At 39.6% G+C, this 24,886-nt stretch overlaps 1 protein-coding gene across 1 annotated transcript; it reads right to left on the bottom strand.

The window, feature by feature from the left end:
* Positions 1-9,953: 9,953 nt before the first annotated feature.
* On the bottom strand, positions 9,954-17,131 carry LOC140005583 (uncharacterized). The gene is made up of 7 exons (XM_072046590.1): positions 16,821-17,131; positions 15,291-16,662; positions 14,787-14,990; positions 11,049-11,183; positions 10,616-10,940; positions 10,366-10,468; positions 9,954-10,215 (listed from the first exon to the last, which is right to left on the bottom strand). Exons 1-7 carry the CDS (start codon positions 17,129-17,131, stop codon positions 9,954-9,956), a joined length of 2,712 nt encoding a protein of 903 aa, XP_071902691.1.
* Between the last annotated feature and the right edge of the window lie 7,755 nt (positions 17,132-24,886).

The following is a 24,886-nucleotide window of genomic DNA, read 5'->3' as shown; positions in this document are numbered from 1 at the left end:
TTTAGATGCGTTGGAAAGCTGAAACATAGGGCTAAAAATTTGTGTTTTACCCAAGGGTTGATTTGATACGGATCAAGGTGAAAAATGAAGCCAAACTTGTGAAATCTCAAAACTGTCCACGAAATGAGGCTTTTGGCAATTAGGGGTATATCGGTAATTTCACATGATACAATGCTCCGGTCGAGCTGAAATTTTACAGACACCTATATAACATAATTTTCTAAAACTTTCATGTTTTAACCTAAGCCTAATTCGGCCTTCATCATGGCCGAATGAAATTGGTCAAAACAAGGCGGTTCAAGGAATTAATGCTGGAAATTGATGAATTCAAGGTTTATATTCTCATTCATGTCTTAAACTACCATCCCAACACCCTATCCAACCTTAGAAACATCATATGCTATCTAAACAATAAGAAATACAACTGAACAATACAAACCCTAACTCAAAAATCCACCATAATCATCAAAACTACTTAAATAACTATCATTAGCCAAGAATTTAAGTTGCTATACAAACTTAAACAAGCTTGAAGGAAAGCGAATGGAAAAACCAGCCTTAATACCTTACCAAAGATGCTTTCAAGAGAAACCTCAACCTTTCCTTCCAAACTTTTAGTACACCAAGCTTCCCAAGTGCCCAACTAAGAGATTAATCGGTTTAGATTCTTGATTTTCACTCAAAATAAGCTAAGCCCCAAGATGAAAATGAAGTTTTCTTCTCTTTTTTTTCCCTCAAGGTTTGGCCACCATGGATGCAAAATGAAGAAAGAATGAAGTCCAAGAAAGGTTAAGAAGCTTGGTCTTAGTTTGGGTCAAAGATGGTTGGATGCCTTCCACTTGTCACCACAAGATTTCATCTTGAATTTTTTTCTTTTCCTTTCTTTTTTTAGTCAAGAATTTTGGCTCTCTCACTAGGATAATTAAGGCTGATATTTTTGCACTAATGACAATTAGATTAAGTTAATAAAGTGGTGGTCAAGTGGTGTGTTCAATCGGTAGTGAACGGTACGCGTCGATTCACAACGTTTTTTTCAAACTCGCACGTACTAGGGTTTTCACTTATAATTAACTAACTTATTATTATTACTTCTAATCACACATTTAATATCATCTAAAACTCACTCTTAATCACTAAATTTAGTACACACTCCGTACCGATTACTCACACTTCGAAAAGACGTAAAAATCCTAGTTTATCTTAACGATAAAAGTAAAAGGGAAACCCTTGGTTCTATGATTATTTGTAGCTATTGGGGAAGTGAATGTGTAGTAAAGCTATTGTAAGGTACTAATTTCCAAATTAAAGGGAATTTTAAGAAAAATATAAGGGATTTTACATGTGAGGACCCGAAAATTTACCGAATTTCTAGGCTTTATTTTATTTAATTTCACACTTTGATACCTTTTCTTTATTAGAAAATTCCCCAGATAATTTTTACGAGCAAAATATAGTTTTTAAATCATTTTTCTAGTATAAGTTAGTTCATGTGAAATTAAGAGTGTATATCGAATGTGGGACCCGCTAGTGCGAAATGTTCGGAAAAATTCGACCAATTAGGTTAACTTTTGGATACCGGATTTATTTTACTAAGTGCTAAGAGATAATTAAAGGTTGTTATATGAATGAGAGTGGAGAGACAAAAGGATAGCCAAGCATTAATGAGAGTGACAAGTGTCACTTTGTGATTTGGTTAGACTTTGACCTTTGGACCAACTTTACCAATAAATCAAAATTGACCAAAAACATCTTCATTCTTCTAGCATCTTGGCCGAATTCTTGAGGAGGAAAAACAAGAAGAAAGCCTTCAACTCCAACTCCATTTCTTGCTCAATCTTGTGAATCAACCGTTAAAATTTCAAATTCCTCCACAAAAGTCACTTGTTTAGGAAGATTGAAGGTAGTGGTGGAGTGATTGGAGAAGGGAAAGGACTAAGCCATCACCTTTCTTGAGATTTCAAGGTATCATGTCTAGCAATCCTTTCTTTGTTCTTAATAATGTTTAATTAGTGACTTGTGTTAGTCATAGAGTTGGATTTGTGCAAGGTTTTGTGACTTTTGGTGAAGATTGGTGAATTTTCATAATTATTCATGAATTTTCTGTTTTAATATGATTTTTATGGTGTGGATATGTATGATGATTGGAAATGATATAGAATGAAGCTAGAAGGTGTATTTGGTGGTTAATTGTAAGAAATTTCTATTTTGGAAGGAAAATTGGAAACCTAGGGTTTCATGTTCTTACATTCTGCCTGGCACTGTATCTCATAGCTAGGGGCGGAATTGGCCTTGGGTTAAAACATTAAAGTTGTAGGAAATGATATTTTAGAGATTTCTACAAAATTTCAGGTCAATCGGAGCAACGTAGCTTGAGAAATACGGAATTACCCTTGCTGCCCTGGTTTTACCCGAATTTGAGAATTGCTTCTGTAATGGGTTATTTTGGTTGGGAATGTTTTGGAATTAGTTGTTGAGGTATTCTGATGAATTTTAACCCTATTTCTTAGATTTTGGAGGGCTTTGGAATTACTGGATTTGGACTTAGGTAGCCTGATTTATGATGTTTGCACCAGAATGCGATTTGTGAAGCTATTTTTGCGGTTCTAGTGTAGTAGATTGCATTTTTAACCTGGTTACACTCGAAAATGGGTTGAGTGACCTTCTGTAATATTGTAGCCCTATCTCTTAGCTTCGAAATGGTGTATCTTGCACCTCCATCCGATAATCGTAGTGCCATTGGTACCAAAACTGCAAAATGATGTCAAAAACTATTTTTTTTTTTTTGGGTTAACACTTAACTCCATTTCCGGATTTTTCTGGTTTCCTCTAATGCTTATGTATGCTTATGGAGCCCTATTTTGATAGTATGTGGAATTGGTTTATGACTTGTAATCGAGTCTTATTGTGCTCATTTGAATATTTTAAGGCTTGACTTTTACTTCCGGACTTTACCCTAGCTTGAATTGTACTTGTACTACTTGGAGCTTACTGAACGGCTATTGAATGAACTTATTTTGTGTGTGACTTTGGGACTGGATGAGAAAAATAATGAAGCCATAAATGGCTGGAAATAGGAAAATACAAAGGACGTGCTGCCCAAATGTTCACTCAAGGGCTAAAGCTTCTATTTGAACCTGTAAATTTTCGTTTGGCAAATACTATGCCCGTTTTCCATCTTAAAAACCTTCAAATGTTTATTTACTACTTCATACCAAAATATCGAGGTATGACCTAAGGTTTTCTCAGTCAAGACATGTAGGCTATAGTACCTACTTGAATGTATATCGATTTTGAACCACATACACGATTCCGAAAAATAATATTTCTGAGCCTATCTAGTTGGATTCCGACTTGACTTTGATTCAAGTGTTTTCCACTGGAACTGTTATAACCCTTTGAGTTTGGTTTATGACACCCTAGTTATTTCCGTCCACAGATCCAAATGGTTGGTTTTCACTTTAAAGTCACTTTTATCCGTTGTACTCGTAACTAGTCGAGTTCCTTGATTCCACTTACTTGTTTTGCTAGATGAATTGTAATATTCTTTCTCGTTGAATCATAGGTTTTCTCGGTGATCGAGGGTAAGATCCGATAGGACATTTTAGACGTTATTTAGCATAATTCGGTGAGTGTTCCTTGTTTGCTATATTTTCTTGACTTCATGACTCGTATTATTGTTTGGTAACGTGTTAAGTGCTTTCAATGATTTCCAAAACGAGTTTTCTAGGCGAGTGTGTACTTTATCGCGCTCGACCTAATTAAATGTGAAATTTTCAAAGATTGAATGATTGGAATGTACTTGTGCATGAATGTAAGCCTTTTGGCTGAACTGGGCCCTGCCCCTTGTTACCGATCGACTCGAGCCAGAAGTGGACTCGGTCGGACGATTTGGTGACCTGGGTGAACGTTTGGTATACTTGAGCATTACCTTGTAGGTTGGTGGAGGTTGGTGGAGCCTGGCCGATGTCCAGGAAAAGGTGAATGAAATGAACAAACGAACGAACGAGGGTTTTATGTATGAACAAAAAATGCATTTTCAAATGAATGAAGGAAAGGGGAATGACAGGAGAACGAATGAACGAACGAACGTATCCTTTTCATGTATGGTTAATGTAAATGTTGTAACTGTTTCTTGACTTATCGTTTGATTTATGACTTGATTCTATGGTCGGAACCTCACTGAGCTTTTAGCTCATCCCTTTAGTTTTGTTTTCCTTAACAGGGGAAGGCGAGCAAGGATGAGAGCTCTGTATAGACTGGCTGGGTCTAGTTTTGGTTTTGTTTTGATTCTCCCCCTAGTGCTTGGCATGGGCTGGTTGTATGGTGACTTGAGAACTTTTGTATTCTCGACAGTTGTACTTCGTTCTGAGATAGCAATGTATATAAGTTTTGTTTTATGTTTTGGATCCTCGTTTTGCTTTTTTTCTTGTGGTTCTATTTCTGATTTGTGTGAGTGAACGACTGAGTCCCGGCGAGAGCTGGGCATGCGGTCCGCTGAACCCTCTGGTTCGCCTAAGGGGGAAGTGGGGCTGTCAAAGTTGGTATCAGAGCTTAGGCTTCAGATCTCTGTAGTGTATCCTAGGCTAAAGTTTAGGATGCCGGACTGTGGGAATTCGATTTGACTTTAAAGTTAAGCAATTGAGGGATAAAACCTAGAGCCTGCTTCGCGTGGTCTCTGCGCGGAGTGAGCCTGGACTAAGTGGTGAATGAGTGTGAAGGACTAAGTGCTCATTTGAGCATAAGCTATGAATTGTGAATGTTATAGGTCTTAAATCTCTCTCATGGTATCGGAGGACCATAGATAGGTATGTCGGGTAGGAATTTTGATTGCAGATAGTTTACTCTTGGGACTGGCCAGCTCGAGATGTGAATTGTCTTATTTCGGATTCTTGTGCCCGAGTACTCCAAAGTTGAGGTGGCGTTAAGTACTTGGAAATTACATTTTGGGAACATGAACAGGCTTTCTCTAGCTAGAATGTGCACAAGAGGCCAATGGACATCTAGTTGGATAGAAAGTGACGTGAGAGACCGGACGGGGTTAACAGGGTGTGGGACAACGTATCCCTTTTCTTTTGATGCACCCATATATGGCTACTACATGACGTTAGCCTGTGAATTCGTGTATATGGTTATCTGTCAAACTTGATATGTGTTTGTAACGTGTATTTGTGTATTTGATTATCTGCCTCCTTGATATGGCATGTTATGTGTATATATGTTTACTTGTGTATTTGGTATGCTGGAATTGGTGCTTAGACAATTTACTGTGATTATTCACTAAAATTACCTTTTGGGGAAAAGAAAAGAAAAGAGAGAGGGAAAAACATATCTATGGATGGGAGACGTAGTCGTGGACGTGGTCGAGGCCAGGGAACTGAGCGGACCCCGGAATCAAGAGGAGAAAGGGAAACGTCAGCCGAGCAAGGGCAGGGATCAAGAGCAGCGACTGGAGACCAAATAGCAATGGTAATGCAACAGATGATGGATATCTTGGCAAGACTGGTGCATCAACAAGGCCAAATACCCGTAATCCAAAATCGGAACCCTGAGATGGGCGAGGATAAGGCTCTTGAAAGGTTCCAGAAGTTTGCTCCGCCAAAATTCCTTGGAGGGCCCGATCCGGACGTGGCTGAACAATGGATAGAAACCATGGTTAATATCTTCACAGCCCTAAACTACACTGAGCAAAGGCAAGTGAACTTTGCAGTATTTCAATTTGAGGGACCGGCCCGATCATGGTGGAACGTAATTCGAGCAAAGTGGGAAAGAGAACAGACCATCTGGACATGGGCAAACTTCATAAGAGAATTTAACGAGAAATACCTTCCACCTTTAGTCCAAGAAAGGAGGGAGGATGAGTTTATTGGGTTACGCCAGGGAACGTTAAGTGTGGCCGAATATGAAACAAAATTTACAAGATTATCCAAGTTTGCTTCTGAACTGGTAGCCACTGAACGGCGCAGAGTAAGACGGTTTATACAGGGACTGAATTTGGACATCCAAGAGGCGTTAGCCGCAGCGCAAGTGAATACTTTTATGAAGGCCCTTGAGAAGGCTCAACGAATCGAGAATGCAAAGGCACAAGTAAAAGCCTCCCAAATTCGGAAAAGAGGTGCAGTTGGTAGTGTGATTGAAGAACCTCCTAGTGAATCAATAGCACCTTCTAAAATGCAGAAAGTGAACTTTTTGTCCCACCCACCATGGACAGTAGGGGCGGGAAATGAAAGGTCTACCAAAGGAAGCCAAACCGGACATGGGGAGACTTCTCCAGAAAGCCAAAAGATGGCTTCCTACTTGATTGTGGCTATTGCGGAAAGGCCAATCATACCGAGAACGATTGTTGGCGGAAAGGGCGGAAGTGCTTGATTTGTGGGAGTGGTGAGCACCAAGTTAGCAACTGTCCGAGAAGACAGTCACGCGGAGGTAGTATTCCGCAACTAGAAGGAGCTAAAGCAAAACAAGCAAATGAAAGAGGGAACCGAACTAGTGGGCCAGCAAAAGTGTATGCGTTAGGCAACCAAACAGTTCCGGACTCGTCTGAGGCAAATGAAGGTAAAATTTCGAGGGCGAAATTTTTTTAAGGGGGAGAGGGTGTGAGGACCCGAAAATTTACCGAATTTCTAGGTTTTATTTTATTTAATTTCATACTTTGATACCTTTTCTTTATTAGAAAATTCCCCAGATAATTTTTATGAGCAAAATATAGTTTTTAAATCATTTTTCTAGTATAAGTTAGTTCATGTGAAATTAAGAGTGTATATCGAATGTGGGACCCGCTAGTGCGAAATGTTCGGAAAAATTCGGTCAATTAGGTTAAGTTTTGGATACCGGATTTATTTTACTAAGTGCTAAGAGATAATTAAAGGTTATTATATGGATGAGAGTGGAGAGACAAAAGGATAGCCAAGCATTAATGAGAGTGACAAGTGTCACTTTGTGATTTGGTTAGACTTTGACCTTTGGACCAACTTTACCAATAAATCAAAATTGACCAAAAACATCTTCATTCTTCTAGCATCTTGGCCGAATTCTTGAGGAGGAAAAACAAGAAGAAAGCCTTCAACTCCAACTCCATTTCTTGCTCAATCTTGTGAATCAACCGTTAAAATTTCAAATTCCTCCACAAAAGTCACTTGTTTAGGAAGATTGAAGGTAGTGGTGGAGTGATTGGAGAAGGGAAAGGACTAAGCCATCACCTTTCTTGAGATTTCAAGGTATCATGTCTAGCAATCCTTTCTTTGTTCTTAATAATGTTTAATTAGTGACTTGTGTTAGTCATAGAGTTGGATTTGTGCAAGGTTTTGTGACTTTTGGTGAAGATTGGTGAATTTTCATAATTATTCGCGATTTTTCTGTTTTAATATGATTGTTATGGTGTGGCTATGTATGATGATTGGAAATGATATAGAATGAAGCTAGAAGGTGTATTTGGTGGTTAATTGTAAGAAATTTCTGTTTTGGAAGGAAAATTGGAAACCTAGGGTTTCATGTTCTTACATTCTGCCCGGCACTGTATCTCATAGCTAGGGGCTGAATTGGCCTTGGGTTAAAACATGAAAGTTGTAGAAAATGATATTTTAGAGATTTCTACAAAATTTCTGGTCAATCGGAGCAACTTAGCTTGAGAAAATACGGAATTACCCTTGCTGCCCTGGTTTTACCCGAATTTGAGAATTGCTTCTGTAATGGGTTATTTTGGTTGGGAATGCTTCAGAATTAGTTGTTGAGGTCTTCTGATTAATTCTAACCCTGTTTATTAGCTTTCAGAGGGCTTTGGAATTACTGGATTTGGACTTAGGTAGCCTGATTTATGATGTTTGCACCAGAATGCGATTTGTGAAGCTGTTTTTGCAGTTCTGGTGTAGTAGATTGCATTTTTGACCTAGTTACACTTGAAAATGGGCTGAGTGACATTCTGTAATATTGTAGCCCTATCTCTTAGCTTCGAAACGGTGTATCTTGCACCTCCATCCGATAATCGTAGTGCCATTGGTACCAAAACTGCAAAATGATGTCCAAAACTGTTTTTTTTTGGGTTAACACTTAACTCCATTTCCGGATTTTTCTGGTTTCCTCTAATGCTTATGTATGCTTATGGAGCTCTATTTTGATAGTATGTGGAATTGGTTTATGACTTGTAATCGAGTCTTATTGTGCTTATTTGAATATTTTAGGGCTTGACTTTCATTTCCGGACTTTTCCCTAACTTGAATTGTACTTGTACTACTTTGAGCTTACTGAACGGCTATTGAATGAACTTATTTTGTGTGTGACTTTTTGACTGGATGAGAAAAATAATGAAGCCATAAATGGCTGGAAATAGGAAAATACAAAGGGCGTGCTGCCTAAATTTTCGCTCAAGGGCTAAAGCTTCTATTTGAACTTGTAAATTTTCGTTTGGCAAATACTATGCCCGTTTTCCAGCTTAAAAACCTTCAAATGTTTATTTACTACTTCATACCAAAATATCGAGGTATGACCAAAGGTTTTCTCAGTCAAGACATGTAAGCTATAGTACCTACTTGAATGTATATCGATTTTGAACCCTACTTGAATGTATATCGATTTTGAACCACATACACGATTCCGAAAAATAATATTTCTGAGCCTATCTAGTTGGATTCCGACTTGACTTTGATTCAAATGTTTTCCATTGGAACTGTTATAACCCTTTGAGTTTGGTTTATGACACCCTAGTTATTTCCGTCCACAGATCCAAATGGTTGTTTTTCACTTTAAAGTCACTTTTATCCGTTGTACTCGTAACTAGTCGAGTTCCTTGATTCCACTTACTTGTTTTGCTAGATGAATTGTAATATTCTTTCTCGTTGAATCATAGGTTTTCTCGGTGACCGAGGGTAAGATCCGATAGGACATTTTGGACGTTATTTAGCATAATTCGGTGAGTGTTCCTTGTTTGCTATATTTTCTTGATTTCATGACTCGTATTATTGTTTGGTAACGTGTTAAGTGCTTTCAATGATTTCCAAAATGAGTTTTCTAGGCGAGTGTGTACTTTATCGCACTCGACCTAATTAAATGTGAAATTTTCAAAGATTGAATGATTGGAATGTACTTGTGCATGAATGTAAGCCTTTTGGCTGAACTGGGCCCTGCCCCTTGTTACCGATCGACTCGAGTCAGAAGCGGACTCGGTCGGGCGATTTGGTGACCTGGGTGAACGTTTGGTATACTCGAGTATTACCTTGTAGGTTGGTGGAGGTTGGTGGAGCCTGGCCGATGTCCAGGAAAGGGTGAATGAAATGAACGAACGAACGAACGAGGGTTTTATGTATGAACGAAAAATGCATTTTCAAATGAATGAAGGAAAGGGGAATGACAGGAGAACGAATGAACGAACGAATGAACGAACGAACGTATCCTTTTCATGTATGGTTAATGTAAATGTTGTAACTGTTTCTTGACTTATCGTTTGATTTATGACTTGATTCTATGGTCGGAACCTCACTGAGCTTTTAGCTCATCCCTTTAGTTTTGTTTTCCTTAACAGGGGAAGGCGAGCAAGGACGAGAGCTCTGTATAGACTGGCTGGGTCTAGTTTTGGTTTTGTTTTGGTTCTCGCCCTAGTGCTTGGCACGGGCTGGTTGTATGGTGACTTGAGAACTTTTGTATTCTCGACGGTTGTACTTCGTTTTGAGATAGCAATGTATATAAGTTTTGTTTTAAGTTTTGGATCCTCGTTTTGCTTTTTTTCTTGTGGTTCTATTTCTGATTTGTGTGAGTGAATGACTGAGTCCCGGCGAGAGCTGGGCAGGCGGTCCGCTGAACCCTCTGGTTCGCCTAAGGGGGAAGTGGGGCTGTCACATTACAAGTCCTCACACTCTCTCCCCCTTAAGAGAATTTCGACCTCGAAATTCATACTTTTTGCTGTAAACAGGTCTGGATAGTTTTCTTGCATGTCCTTCTCTAGCTCCCAGGTTGCTTCCTCCACCTCATGGTGTTTCCATAGAACCTTCACTAGTGGAATCTGCTTGTTTCTCAAGTCCTTCACCTACCTTTACCCTTTCGTAGGCTTTCTCAACCCATGGTATTGTAGCCGAATCTCTAATCTTCCTCCCTCCTACTTCATCCCAATGAATTGGTGATCGACACCTTCGTCCATATAATGCTTCATATGGGGCCATTTGAATAGAAGAGTGATAACTATTGTTATACGCGAACTCAACCAGGGTTAAATATTGGCTCCAACTCCCTCTAAAATTTACAATACAGGCTCTCAGCATATCTTTAAGAGTTTGAATGGTTCTCTCAGATTGTCCATCGGTTTGAGGATGATACGCTGTACTATAGTTCAACTCAGTTCCTAAAGCCTCTTGCAGCTTTGGTCAGAATCGAGATACAAACCTGGGGTCTCTATCGGATACGATGCTCACTGGTACCCCATGTAATCTCACTGCTTCCTCCATATAGAGTTTGGCAAGTTTCTCTAAAGAATATTTCATATTAACTGGCAGAAAATGTGCAGTCTTAGTTAATCGGTTGACTATCACCCAAATCGCATCATGCCCTCTTTGAATTCGTGGTAACCCTGATACGAAATCCATCGTTATATGCTCCCACTTCCATTCAGGGATCTCTGAAGGCTATAACAGACCTGACGGTTTTTTATGCTCAGCTTTCACTTGTTGGCATGTAAGACACTTTTGTTCAAATTGGGCAATCTCCGCCTTCATATTATCCCACCAATATAGACTTTTGAGATCCTGGTACATCTTACCACTACCTGGATGCACTGTATACCTAGAACGGTGAGATTCCTCCAAAATCTTCTTCTTCAGTGCTTCATCTTTAAGTACCACGACGCGATTTTGAAACCTTAATATCCCATCAGGACCTAGGTTAAAATAAGGCAATTCCCCTTTCTTCCCTTTTTCCACCCACTTTTGTACCGTTGGTTCTATCATTTGGCCCTCTTTAATCTGTTCCAACAAGGTCGACTTCACCTCAATATTTCCAAAAATAACTTTCCGTGGCTCCAGACGAGGGTTCCATTCACATACATCCTCCAACAAGCTCTACTCTCCCACCATTAGACTTGCAAGTTGAGCCTTTCGACTTAGAGCATCTGCTACAACGTTGGCCTTTCCTGGATGATAATTAATCGTACAATCATAGTCTTCTAAAAACTCCACCCACCGACGTTGTCTCAGATTCAGCTCTTTCTAAGAAAATAAGTATTTAAGGCTCTTATAATCCGTGTATATCTCAAATGTCACCCCGTATAAATAATGTCACCATTTCTTCAAAGCAAACACAACCGCTGCAAGCTCTAAGTCATGGGTTGGATAGTTTTGCTCATGAGACTTTAACTTCCGAGATGCATAGGCAATCACATTCCTATTTTGCATTAAAACACACCCTAACCCTTCTCTTGAAGCATCGGTATAAACCGTATAGCTATCCTTCCCGTTGGGCAAAGCTAGCACTGGAGCCAGGGTCAATTGCTTTTTAAGCTCTTGGAAACTATTCTCACACTTAACATTCCAAATGTACTTTCCTTGTTTCTTTGTCAAGTTAGTTAGGGTGTGACAGCCCCACCTCACCCTAGGGTATCAGCGGACTGCCTGCCCAGCTCTCGCCAGGACTCAGTCGTTCAAAGTACTAATATCATCAATGAAACGAATGTAACATTTGACAATGCAGGGGATTGAAACCCTAACTCAAACATAATCACTAATCCAACAATTCAGCTTAGTACATATATCATCGCATGCCAACTTACCACGCTTCACTCAAAATTACATAATATAAAGCATCCTTAAGAATTTAAGCTTACAAGTCTGCTTAAACGAAAGTTACAACCTCAAAACGCAAGAACGGCAAAATAAAGCTAAGAAAGCCCTCGATCAAATCCCTTCCCGATCTGTTAAGGAAAACAAAGGGAATGGGGTGGGTTAAAGCCCAGTGAGGTTCCAGGTAAAACAAGTAAACACATAGCCACATAAAATCACAAAATAGCCAACTAAACACCGTACAGTAAAATAACAGTTTAATCACAGTTCAATTCAAGGATACGGGTGGCTTTCAAAAGCCAAAGGTCCACTTGAGCTTGATCATAATTGCCTCCTGTTGACACTCCGTCAACACTTGTAACAGTATATAGGTCCGTAGAACACCACTTTCACCAGTCTCCGTCCACCAAACAACCCCCCACCGGGCTCGCACTCCATAAACAGTAGTTTAGTAATACTCGAGTATACCAGGAATCCGAGTTTCCAATGAAACAGTATCAAGCCGAGGATTTTATCACTGGTGGTGCTGGACAACACAATAAGCAAGCACAACGGCTATGCTTCACCAGGGACCTCCAAGCAAGATTCAATTTCCAATGAACAGTAAACAGTCCTCAAGGTTTATCGGCCTTCTCGACCAAGCCCTTGCTGGCTCGATACAACCTACTCACCTATGAGGTTGGGTACCTAAACAGTAACAGTAGTTGGTGGAATGTCATCCACGCAACTTAAGCACAGTCATGTATAGCAATATCTCATTTCATGTTAATTCATTCAGTAAGTAGAGCCTCAGTGAAAAGAAAAAAATAAGGAAGGTCGAGTGCGATAAAGTACACACTCGCCTCAATTTTAATTAAAACAGTGTTTGGCTCAAACAATAACAATTCAATACTTTCAAGTACACAAATATTTCACATAACAAGTAGCAGGTAGTGGAACACTCACCTGTCAAGCAAAAGTAATAATCGACGTCAAACGTCTCAGTTACGATCACCGTCGTTGCCCAAACCTAGGTCAACGAGTGAAAACATTAATAATTGGATTTGTTCCCTACTAAAGTATAGGTTCATTAAGAGGCCAAGTGAGTAGCTTAAGCTACTTAATCCGGCATGCAAATAGGGTCTAAACCACGGTGAAAGTTCATGGAAAACAAGTCTAGTGTGTACATGAAAGTTTGGCAAAAGAAAAGTTTCACTAAAGCTCAAAGGCTTCATTACGGGTTAAACTGTCTCGCCCGGCCAGCCTTGGGAAAATGGTCATTGCTCATTGTGGGAAAGTCGGAATTAGGTTCCATCAGTTGCATTGAAAACTAGGTTCATAAGGCTAAATTTTTCTAGAAGAAATCATTTCCAAAATCCCAACATAAGTGGCTCAAAATTGAGAAACCAAATGAACTTTCTGGACTGTCTCGGATGAACAGTACCGCCCGGACAGCCAACTTTCCAGACTCGCCACGGATCGTTCGGGATTAACCAGAAAATGAGATTTGTACCATTTTAAAGCTCTAAGAGTATACTTTCAATTGCCACAAACAGGACTCAATTCCGATTAGTGAGTAACACGTTATGACCTTAACAAGATTGCTGGACAGAAAATTTCTGGACCTAGTCCAGTTTTCCTCCTTTGTTTATAACTCAAAATTGATTCAACCAAATTGGCTAATTTTTTGTAGACAACCTCCACACACATAACCCAACATATAACACTCACATTTGTAGCCAAAATGTGCATGAAAATATCAAGGAAAAACCGGGCAGCAAGCTTAAAAAGTTTCGGTCAGCACACTTTAAAAATTTCTAACTTCTACTCTTCTTGTTATTTTCATTCCTTGCACATAACAAGTATTAGATCCAACTAAATAGGGGTTTAAAACATATCAATACTTCATAAACACACATGAATAAGGGTTAGACATTTCATCAAACACTTGGTATGCATATTAGTAAACCTAACCATTACTTGATTAACTCAAGAAACTAACCCCAAATTCAACCATAACAAGTTGTTTTTCACCATTTCAACCTCAAGTAGATGATATAACATCATAAACCCAAATTTTAAAGATTACATACCTTAATTACAAGTTGCTTTGGTCACCAAACAGACCACCACAATAGAAGCTTTAGGCTTGAAACAACCTCAAAGATTGAAGGAAATTTTCTCACAAACTCTAGATCTTTCTTCTTTGGATTTTTGTTCTTGGTTTTTTTTTCTAGGGTTCAAGGTAAGTATATGGAGCTCTCTCTCTTCCCCCTTTTTGTGCTAAGAAATTCGGCCAACAAGGGTTAAAAAGGAACCAAGTTTAGTCTTTAAATTGTTTTCTAATTCCTTAGTCAAACAAACCCATGGCTAGGGTTTTGCCACATGGCTCCATTAGTAACCTAGACTTTCTTAATCTTTGACTAATGGTTCTCTTAACTTTCCAAATGTACCAATAATTGTTTAACAACTCTAATCTCAGACAAAAATCTCTAACAAAAATCTCTACTACTTAAGAAAAGAACACTTGGTCAATTTCAAGTGGTGCATTAATTTAAACAAACTCAAGAAAATATTTTTCTTCAATTACAATGAAATGGAATGTTATACATGGAAATTACTATAACATATAGAAAATATATTGTAAGGGCATAGAATAGGTAATTTAAATCCTAGGGTAAGGCACTTGGCACAATGTAAGTGATGGAAAAAGAAACTAACTCAACAAAATTGTTTTAGCTAAAAGTAAGGATATGAAATGTAATGCATGGAAATTGTTTTAATACATGTAGAATGCTATGCAAGGGTATATTATAAGTGGTGAAATAGTTACAACTAACTCAAGAAAAATGTTTTAATTTCTTAGTGTATACGATAACACGTAGGGGATACAATGCTAGGGCTTATAATCCGTGGTTTCATTCTTAGAGTAAGGCATGTAGTTTAGAAAAATTAACTTTTAAAGTGAGGGTTCTCACATAGGGGTCCCGCAATTCTCGAAAAATTCTTTATAAACCGGCGGTAGTACCCCACTAGACCTAAAAAGCTTCGTACTTCAGTAGGATTCTCTGGCCGTTTCCATTTAGCTACAGCTTCCACTTTGCCCGGGTCCACAGTAAGTCCATCCTTTGAAATTATATGGCCTAGGAACGCTACTTTCTCTAACCAAAATTCACACTTGCTAAACTTGGCGAACAACTGGTGCTCTCTTAGGGTTTGCAATACTATTCTCAAGTATTGTTCATGCTTCTCCCTTGTCTTCAAATACACCAGGATATCATCAATAAACACCACCACAAACTTATCCAAATAGGGTTTAAACACTCGATGCATTAGATCCATGAATGCCGCTGGGGCATTGGTTAAGCCAAAAGGCATTACCGCAAACTCAAAATGCCCATATCGAGTGTTAAAGGCCGTTTTTGGCAGATCCTCCTTTCTAATTCTCAATTGATAATACCCTTGTCGAAGATCCAACTTAGCGAACACCACAACCCCTTGTAATTGATCAAACAACTCATCGATATGGGGCAAAAGATATTTATTCTTAATGGTTACTGCATTCAATCCTCGATAATCAATGTATAACCTTAAACTCGCGTCCTTCTTTTTGACAAATAGCACTGGAGCGCCCCATGGGGACTCGCTCTCATGTATGAATCCCCGTTCTAGCAAGTCTTGCAACTGAAATTTTAACTCCTTAAGTTCAGCCGGTGCCATCTGATAAGGGGTTTTTGAAATGGATATAGTTCCAGGAGCTAAGTCAACCTTGAATTCAATATCTCTTTCGGGTGGCAATGATGCCAACTCTTCCGGGAACACGTCTAGATATTCATTGAGCACCGGCATATCTTCTAGCTTAATCTTTTCTCTTGGGGTGTTAACTAGAAATGCTAGATACCCCCGAGCCCCATGACTAAGCAACTTCCTAGCCCTAATTCCCGAAATAAGGGCATATGAGACTAGAATACCCCTCACGTCTAGTTTTAGAGTTGCCTCACCCGGTATGCAAAACTCAACCACCTTTATACGACAATCTACCCGGGCATGATAATGAACTAGCCAATCCATGACTAAAATAACATCGTACCCCTGAATGGCTAGACTTATGGGGTCAACTACTAATTTTCGCTCACCGATCCAAATGTCGCAGTTTCTATACACCTCATTAGCAAGTAAAGTTTGGTTACCCGTAGGTGTCTTTACTTCTAAGTCATATGGTAGCCTTTTAGCTTTCACATCAATTCCAATCATAAAGGTGGGCCTAACAAAAGAATGGGCGGCACCAGGGTCTATCAAAATTTTGGCTAAACGATGGAAAATAGGAATCGTACCTTCCACTACCTCCGTCGGCTCAGGTACCAATTGCTGGTCCAATGAGTACACTCTGGCTGACACCCTCGACCTGGTCCCTCCTACATTGATCGATTTCGGGTTTGATTTGCCAGCCGACTGAGTATCGCTGATTAGTGGGCAATTTGCAATCTGGTGCTCTGTACTTCCACACCTTAAACACTTTCGAGCTTTTCTCCAACAGTTATCTTCGGTATGGTTTGATTTCCCACAATATCCACACGATACTCGGGAAGCGGATGTCTGGCCTCCCTGGGGAGCACCTTTCCCCTGTCCTCTTCCACTTTGGCCTCCCCTCTGAATACCTCCCCTCGATGTACCCTTAAACCTTCCACCTCCAGCTCCACGACCAGCTTTGGAGGGTGGCATGTTTCGATCACTCTGTGCCGGCCCTTGATGTCTGCCAGGCGCCCCTCTCTGTTTTGCATGAAAATTTCTTACTTGTGCCCTGGCAATCTCTATTCTCTGGGCCTTCTCCAAAACCTCCGTGAAAGTGTTAATCTGGGCCGCCGCTAAGGCCTCCTGTATCTCTACATTGAGCCTTGTACAAACCTCCTTACCCTCCTTTGCTCCGTAGCTATCAATTCAGGAGCAAATTTGGATAATTTCATAAACTGGGTCTCATACTCAGCTACACTTAAAGTTCCCTGACGGAGCTTAATAAAATCGTCCTCTCTCTTCTCCTGGACGATAGGTGGGAGATATTTTTCGTTAAATTTTCGCACGAAATTCAACCAGGTCCATGCGGTTTCCTCTCTCTCCCACTTAGCTCTAACTACATTCCACCAAGCCCTAGCTGGACTCTCAAACTGAAAAGTAGCAAATTGCACCTGTCTATCCTCCGCATAGTTTAAAGCGGCGAATATATTGATCATTGTTTCTAACCATCTCTCCGCTACCTCAGGGTCCGGTCCTCCCAGGAACTTAGGAGGAGAGAACTTTTGGAATCTCTCTAGGGCCCTATATTGTCCCATTTCAGGATCCCTAGGTTGATTCACAGGAGCTTGACCCTGTTGCTCTACTAAACGAGCAAGGATATTAGTCATCTGTTGTATCGCAGTTGCCACCTGATCCCCCTTTCTACCCGGGGTCCAGGTTGCGGTCCAACTGTTTCACCTCTTTCCCCTCTCTATTCTTGCACCGGTCCTATGCCTGTTTGCCCCCATGCCCACGATTAGAGCCACGCCCTCGAGTAGCTCCAAGATCCTGGCTTCTTCTACCTTCCATGATTCTTGACTAACCAACTATATAAATATAAATAAAATAAGGTATGGCTCAAATAAAACGTTTCCAAATCATAAAACAAAGGCAATAAGACACATTCGAAAAAAGCATATCCTTTATATACATAGCAAAACAAGTCACATATCAACTTAGAAAGTATTATACATGTCAACCTTGTCAAATCAAAGGCTTATACTAGCCAAGGGACATAGAATAAAACAAACCCTATTTACATCCACCTTAACACGTCAAATTCAAAAACAAAAGGGGACATGTCATCCCACTATGTCCCTAGCTATCTCACAAAAATCCCTCAACCCTAAACTAGAGGTCTAGCTAGATACCGACTCAACCGACTCTGCAGGTGAAACCGGCTCCTCCTCCGGGTCCTCCTCAGGAGCCTCCTCGGGATCACTAGGGACCGCAGGCCCTTGACCCTCCTGGCCAAGTCCTGAGCCACACCCTCCACTAGGGCCCCGCACTCAGTCAAGATATGATCGGTCCGGTCTTTCACGTCTCCAACTACCCGAACAAGGCGACCATTAGCCGCCTGAGCCTACTCTCTGAAAGCATCAGTCCGCTCCTGTTCCTCCAAAACCGAAGCCTCAAGCTCTCGGATCCTGGCCCACTGTACTCGGATGACTGCCTACAGGCGCTCGATCTCCGTCTAACACCTACGATTGGCACTACCCAATCGTCTCCTCTCGTCATCAACTGCAAGTACTACCCGATCAGGGTAGGAGTATGTCTTCCAACAGTCACAATGTCGGATCTTCCGTGCTGGAGACCACCGATACACAGGTCCACCAGGGTGCTCCTGATAAGTAAGTACACGGCAGATAGGCCCCTCAAGGTGCACATTGTGATGACTCGTAAAATTCCTTATATTTTTCTTAAAATTCCCTTTAATTTGAAATTTATTACTTTACAATAATTTTAATACACATCCACTTCCCCAATAGCTACAAATAATCATAGAAACAAGGGTTTCCTTTTTACTTTCATTGTTACGATAAATTAGGGTTTTTACGCCTTTTCGTAGTGTGACTATTCGGTACGGAGTGTGTATCAAATTTAGTGATTAAAAGTGAGTTTTAGATGATATTAAGTGTGTGATTAGAAGTGACAATAATAAGTTAGTGAATTATAAGTTAAATCCCTGGTAGACGCAATTTAAGGAAAATCGGCTTGAACCGACGGATATCGTTCACTACCAGTTGAACACACCACTTGACCACCACTTTCTTAACTTCATCTGATTGTTATTAGTGCATAATATCAGCCCTTTCTCAGCTCACTATGGCTGAAATTGTTGACCACTAAAACCAAGGAAAAGAAGAAAAATTCAAGATGAAACCTTGTGGTGACAAGTGGAAGCAATCCAACCATCTTTGACCAAATGTAAGACTAAGCTTCTTAACCTTTCTGGGCCTTTATTCTTCTTCATTTTGCAGCTATGGTGGCCAAAAATTGAGAGAGAGAAAAGGGAGAAAAGAACTTCAATTCCATCTTGGATTTTGCTTGATTGAGTGAGAAAACAAGAAAACTAAACCGATTAACTTGCAAATTGAGAGTTTGGGAAGCTTAGGGAGCTAAATTTCACAAGGAAAGGCGAAGGATAACTCTTGCAAGCCCTTTTATTGAGGTATTATAGCTGACCATCCTTTCCTTTTCCCTTACTCTTGTTTGTGTTATGTAGTAACTTGAATTCAAGCTTGATGATACCTAATCTAAGTGATTTTGATGATTGTAGTGATGAATTTTGAGTTAGGGTTTTGAATGGTTCACTTATAATTCTTGTTGTTTGGATGGTATATGGTGTAGGTAGGCTTGTATAGGAGGTAGTAGTAGTGGTTTTAAGCTAGAAATGTGAAGTTACACCTTGAATACCTTAAATTCCAGAATTAAGATTCTTCATTGCTCTGTTCTGCCTGGTTCTGTTTGACTATGATGGAGGCCGAATTAGGCTTAGTACAAAACATAAAAGTTGTAGGTAATGATGTTTTATAGGTGCCTGTAAACTTTCAGCTCAATCTGAGCACTGTAACACATGAAAAGACAAAACTACCCTTGACTGCCATAGGTAGAGCTCTGTGGACAGTGTTGACATTTCACCAATCTGACCGCATCTGTTCACCCTGATCCGTACTGAATTAGCATTTGGCCAAAACACAGAAGTTGTAATTCTATGTCTTAGCTGTCCAACGGTCCTAAAAACTTCTCAATCGGACTTCGGTAGCCTGAGTTATTGTCATTTTAACATAGTTCGGTTAACTAGCCTGTTGGTGAGATTCTGGTTCTGTAATTTGAAAATTTGACCCGGATACACTATGAACTGGGTTAAGTGGTCTTCATCAAAGTTGTAGCCCCCTGTCTTAGCTTCGAAATGGTTTAAATTTCACCCCAATCCGATAAGCATAGCTTTGGTTGTGACCGTCACGCTAAGAGACGTCGAACCTGTCTTTTTACGTTTTGCTTTAACCCTTATTTCCGGTCATTTCTGTAGCATGGTTTTGTAATTGTATGACGTTGAGCCTATTGAACGGCTATTGAAATGATATTATTTTGTGTGTGACTTTGGGACTGATTGAGGAAAATAATGAAGCCATAAATTGCTAGAAAATAGGTAAATACAAAGGGCGTGCTGCCCAAATTTACGCTCGAGGGCTAGGTAGATATACTTGCGACTTGAGCAAGGCTTGAGAGCGAATACCACTTGAACCATCTAGGCTATTGCGTCTTCTTTTATCGGGGTATATAAGTTAGAATTTGGCTGAACTTGTACCGTTGGAAAATGAAATAACGACTGCTAGAAATACGTTTTCCTCGTTCTTTCGACTCCAATGGGAGTTCTAAAGTTTTAACCGCTTCCTTACCGAAACTAAACAAGCGAGCATAAATTTTTCGGGATTTGATAAGTATCTTGAATACTACTTAAACGAGTTGCATTTACTTAATTTTCTTGAAGCGAAACTCCTATGTTTCGAACTCTAGAGAGTTTTACATTCGTCAATGACATTTTATCGCAGATTTGGACTCCAACCAAGGAGTTGGACCTAAATGTGATTTTTGAAAAGCACTACATTTTGGTGAGTGCTTCCAAATACCTGGTTGAACTGGACACTTGTTTTCAATACTTGATCAATGTAAATAAATGACACGTGATTTGTTTGATCGGGCAAGAGTGTACTTTATCGCACTTGTCCTAATATGGTATATACTTGTTTATTGTTGCAATTAACTTGATATACTTGCACTTGAGTTGTAAGTGCGGAGCGACATTATGTACCACACTCAATCTGAGTGGGAGGTGCCTCTCATTCCCGTCTCCGTACTTTTATTTTGATTCAATCGATTAGAGATGTTATCTCATCGAAAATCTTGGGAACCCAAACCCCACTGGCTAGTTAATCGAGTCGAGCCGGCAAGGGCTTGGTCGATTAGATAACGAACCATGGGCAGTTAGTGATGTCGAGTGGAGTGTTATCTCCTCGACTAAGTGGTATACTCTAGTATTACCACCAGTGTTTAGTTGGTGTTCGGGCCCGGTAACGGGGTTGAATGGTGGGCGGATTGGAGTTAAGCGAAGTACTACTAGACTGGTTACTTTCCTTGAAAGTTGACTGTAGACACCAAAATTTTGGTGTTTTATTATTTATTTATTTACTATTCGTTTTTATTTGTTCTATTTTTATTTGTATTTACTTTTAGTTTTAGTTATTTTATCCATTGTAGCTAGAATTTCTCAAAGGAAAAAGAAAAGTGTTCCAAAAAAATATGTTTTAGTTGTTTAGGATTTAATTTCATTATTGAAAGGAAAAAAAGGAAAAATAAAAATGAAAAATGGGAAAAAGAAAAATTGCAACTTCGTTCGTTTGTTTTTGTTTGATATTTTTACTTAATCATCTTGTTGTTTATATTTTTTGTTTTACTTAATTATCTTTTGTTTATTGCTTAATTTTATTACTTAAATCTTAAGTGTTAAAAAAAAAAAAAAAAAAAGTGATACGCGGCAGCAAGCTGCGTTTCTCGCAGCTTGCAAAGAAATGTTCGGGCAGCCCTTGGCTGCAAATATAGGAAAGATGTTTGAGGGTTTTAGGGTTGATAGATGGATATAAATAGCAAAGGTAAGAGCAGCCGCAAAGGGGAGAGAGGTTTAAAAGGCAAAACAAAACGAGAGAGGTTAACGGCTGCAAATGGGAAGAAAAGACCAGAAAGAGGAAAAAAAGAAAAGGGAGTAGGGGCTGAGGTCAGAGAGAGAGTTTTTACGACGGCTGGAGTCTTGGGAGATAGAGAGTGAGCAAGAGAGAACGGTGGCTGTTGAGCAAAAGAAAACAAAAAGGAAAGAAACAGCGGCTAAGGAAGCGAAGCAAAGAGGAGAGCATACGAGGGGGATTTTTTCTGGAGTGGCGACTGAGCTTGAAGAGAAACCAGGAGATCCAAGGGTTTGGGTTTCGAAGAAGAGGAGTGGAAGTTGGTGGCTGGAAAAAGGAGCTTCAAGTTGCTGGTCAGAGGTTTTCTCACCATTTTCACCATTTCCTTGGGTGTATCTCGCGACTAAGCATTTGCTGGAATCGAAGGGATTCATAGTTTCTGGTTTGTGTATTCATGGAGGTGAGTCCTTGCTTTACGGTTCGTGTATCATTTATTGTGGCTGATGTTGATATATTCTTATAAGTATGGCCTCTGGCCTTTGTCCCTAGAGCCTTCATGTTAGGCAAGGCACACGGTTGTTAGATTTCCAAGGTTAAACTTAGATTTGGCTGCAGCAAGCTTCAAACTTTCGGTTTCATTGCAATTGATTTTCCTTTCTTTGTTTGTCAAGTTGCGGCTGGTTTGACCTGCTTGATTTTGTTCGCTGCCTGACTATGATGTCGTGAATAATATCCGTTTAAAGCTACATTTAGAGAAGTCATTAGCTTTGACATTAAGGTGATATGAATCATGCATTTTGGTGTTATCAAGTCTTGTTGAAGTGTAGTTGGCCATACCTGGAAAGTTGCAGCATTTTTGTTTCTTCAAATGTTTGAGTGTTTTTTTTTCCAGAACTTTATATGAGATTTCTCTAAGTTTTCTGCAAAGTTTGGATGGTGGTAATGATGTGTTTTGCTGCTTAGTTTAAAGTTAAGTTGTGTATGGGGATTTAAAATCTGTTTTTCGGAAGTAAGCTTTAAGCTTGAGTTGGGTTTCGGTTAATGGAGAACAACAGAGAATGTTGCAGAAACAGGTTTTCTTTGTTGCTTGCATGAATTTGTTGAAAATGCATAAGAAATTGCACGAGAATGAGGCGAAAGGAAAAGAAAATTCCTGAAACAATTTTTGCTGAAATCTGTTTTTTCTTTCCTTTCCTTCATGGATTGCATTTTCTGCCATGGTAATGAACCAAACCTGGGAAATGGCAGCAAGTTTAAGTTGCAGCAAGCATCTTCATGGGTTGTATGATGTTGCCTTGAGTTTCTTGTACAGATGTCTAATATATTTGGTTGCTTTGTGGTCCGGTTTTTAATATGTTTTGAACGTTCTGGTTCGATTGTGTTGAGCAGGGGTTGAGAATCTCTGTTGTTTCTTTCTTTGTTCTCTTGCTTGGATACTCTGTTGAGATCACTAATGATAGATGATTATGGCCTAAAGTTGATGATTTGGGATTCCTATGAGTTGGGTTGGCAAACAAATGAACTTTGTGCATTTTTCTGGAATGAAATACGCATGGTTTGAAGCTGCAAAGGATTGCAGCAGGATTTTGCAGAAGTAAAGAAAGTTTCAGTTTTTCTAACGTATGCATGCATGGAAAAATTCTGAGTTTTTGCATTTTGACCCTCCAAGTTTTCCCTTATGCCACTATGGCCCAATCAATTAAAGAATTTCATCAAATTGGTCCTTGGTAATTTTAATTTGTGCAACTTCGTTGCTTGTTTGCTTCAATTAACTACCATGCTTTGTTTCAATTGCGTTTAAATCATGACTTTAGGGATTTTACGATCAAGTGAGCTTGTGATTGCCTATTTCCTTTAATTTTGCCAAATAAATTGGTACCTTGACCATTTCTTTTATTTTGGAGGATAAATAAGTGATTTCACTTCATTGGGGCCCAATTGCAAGGGAGGTAACCTCTATCTCTTTGATTTTCGTTTCTCCTATGTGATCCAACGTGCTAAGTGTGAATTGCATGTCTACGTTGCTTTCCTTGCCTTTCTTTAATTACTTTCATTTATTTCATTTGCTTTTGCCGTTTATTTAAGCTATTCATTATAGGGTATGTGTACACCTCTTGGCTTGTAATAGATAGGGCTTGGCATTTACTTACTTTTTACTTTTATTTAAGTTTTATTATGGGGTATGTGTACATCTCTTGGCTTGTAATAGATAGGGCTTGGCGAGCAATTTGGTACATTTCCCCTCCCCCTTTTGTTTTAGTTAGTGAATGTAATAGGTTCATTAGCTTGGTTGCATGCCTACGTGTTAAGTGTTACTCGTTTTATTAGGCTCTTGCATCTAGTCGAGCATGCTAAATGTTATGTGCTATGTGTTTTTAAGTGTTTGGCATGTCTACTTGCTTTCTATAGCATGAATGAATGTGATGGATGAATGTACGTCACCACACTAGTCCAATGCTAGTTGTGGCTCATTATTTCATTAGAAATTCATAGAAAGGGCTAGTCCAATGCTAGACCCAATAGGATTTTTTCTTTGTTTTGCCATTAATGCATTATTTGCCTGCTCACTACATATCATGCATTTTTCCTTAGTTTTATCATCTGGCATGCTCCTCGATTCCCCTTTCCCCTCACTTTAGGCTTTTGCACCTCATACTAGTATAGTGTACATTTGCCTGAGAGTCCCCTTAAATATGGGATATAGACGAGTGTGGCTTTTTCTAAAGCCTTAGCACGCTTGTATCCTCTCTATAAAAGGGTAAATTGAGTCACGACTTAGGTCTCCCCGTACCCAATATGCATGAATTCCCTAGGCTCATGCATTCTCAATCCACTCTATCATCACACTTTCACTTTTGTCTCATTTGCACACATGCACCTTTCTATCACTTTCACTTGCACACGAACACTTTTTTATCTTCACTTGCACACGAACACTTTTATCTTCACTCGCACACGAGTACTTTCATCTTCATTTGCACACCGACACTTTCGCACTTTTCTTTAAATTGCATACATGCATTTTTGCCCACTTGCACTTGGAGTATATATTTGCATTCAAAGACATTTGCACACCTCCACTTATATCTTATTACTTTTATCATTTTTCTCACTTCACACAAACTCACACTTTCACATGGCATGCATTCCACTCATTTTTACGTCATTTAGGATTACATGTGACCTCTCCAAAGGATCATTATTGGGCTTCACAATTAATGTGATTGGCACCACTCAACCTTTGAAGAGAAATTTCCCCTATGTCCCCCTAGGTCTAGGTTTTGCATTCATATAGACATATCCAACACGCGATACATACCTTGGGTAGGAAAATTAGGAAAAATTGGTTTAAGTCACGCAACTAGCCTTGGCTAGGTCGAAGGGGTGCCTTGGATTTTTATCCTTGCCTTCCCCTTCGTCAAA

The sequence above is a fragment of the Coffea arabica genome, chromosome 4e, assembly GCF_036785885.1.
Source record: "Coffea arabica cultivar ET-39 chromosome 4e, Coffea Arabica ET-39 HiFi, whole genome shotgun sequence".
NCBI lineage: Eukaryota > Viridiplantae > Streptophyta > Magnoliopsida > Gentianales > Rubiaceae > Coffea > Coffea arabica.
This window is presented reverse-complemented; position numbering and strand designations above follow the sequence as displayed.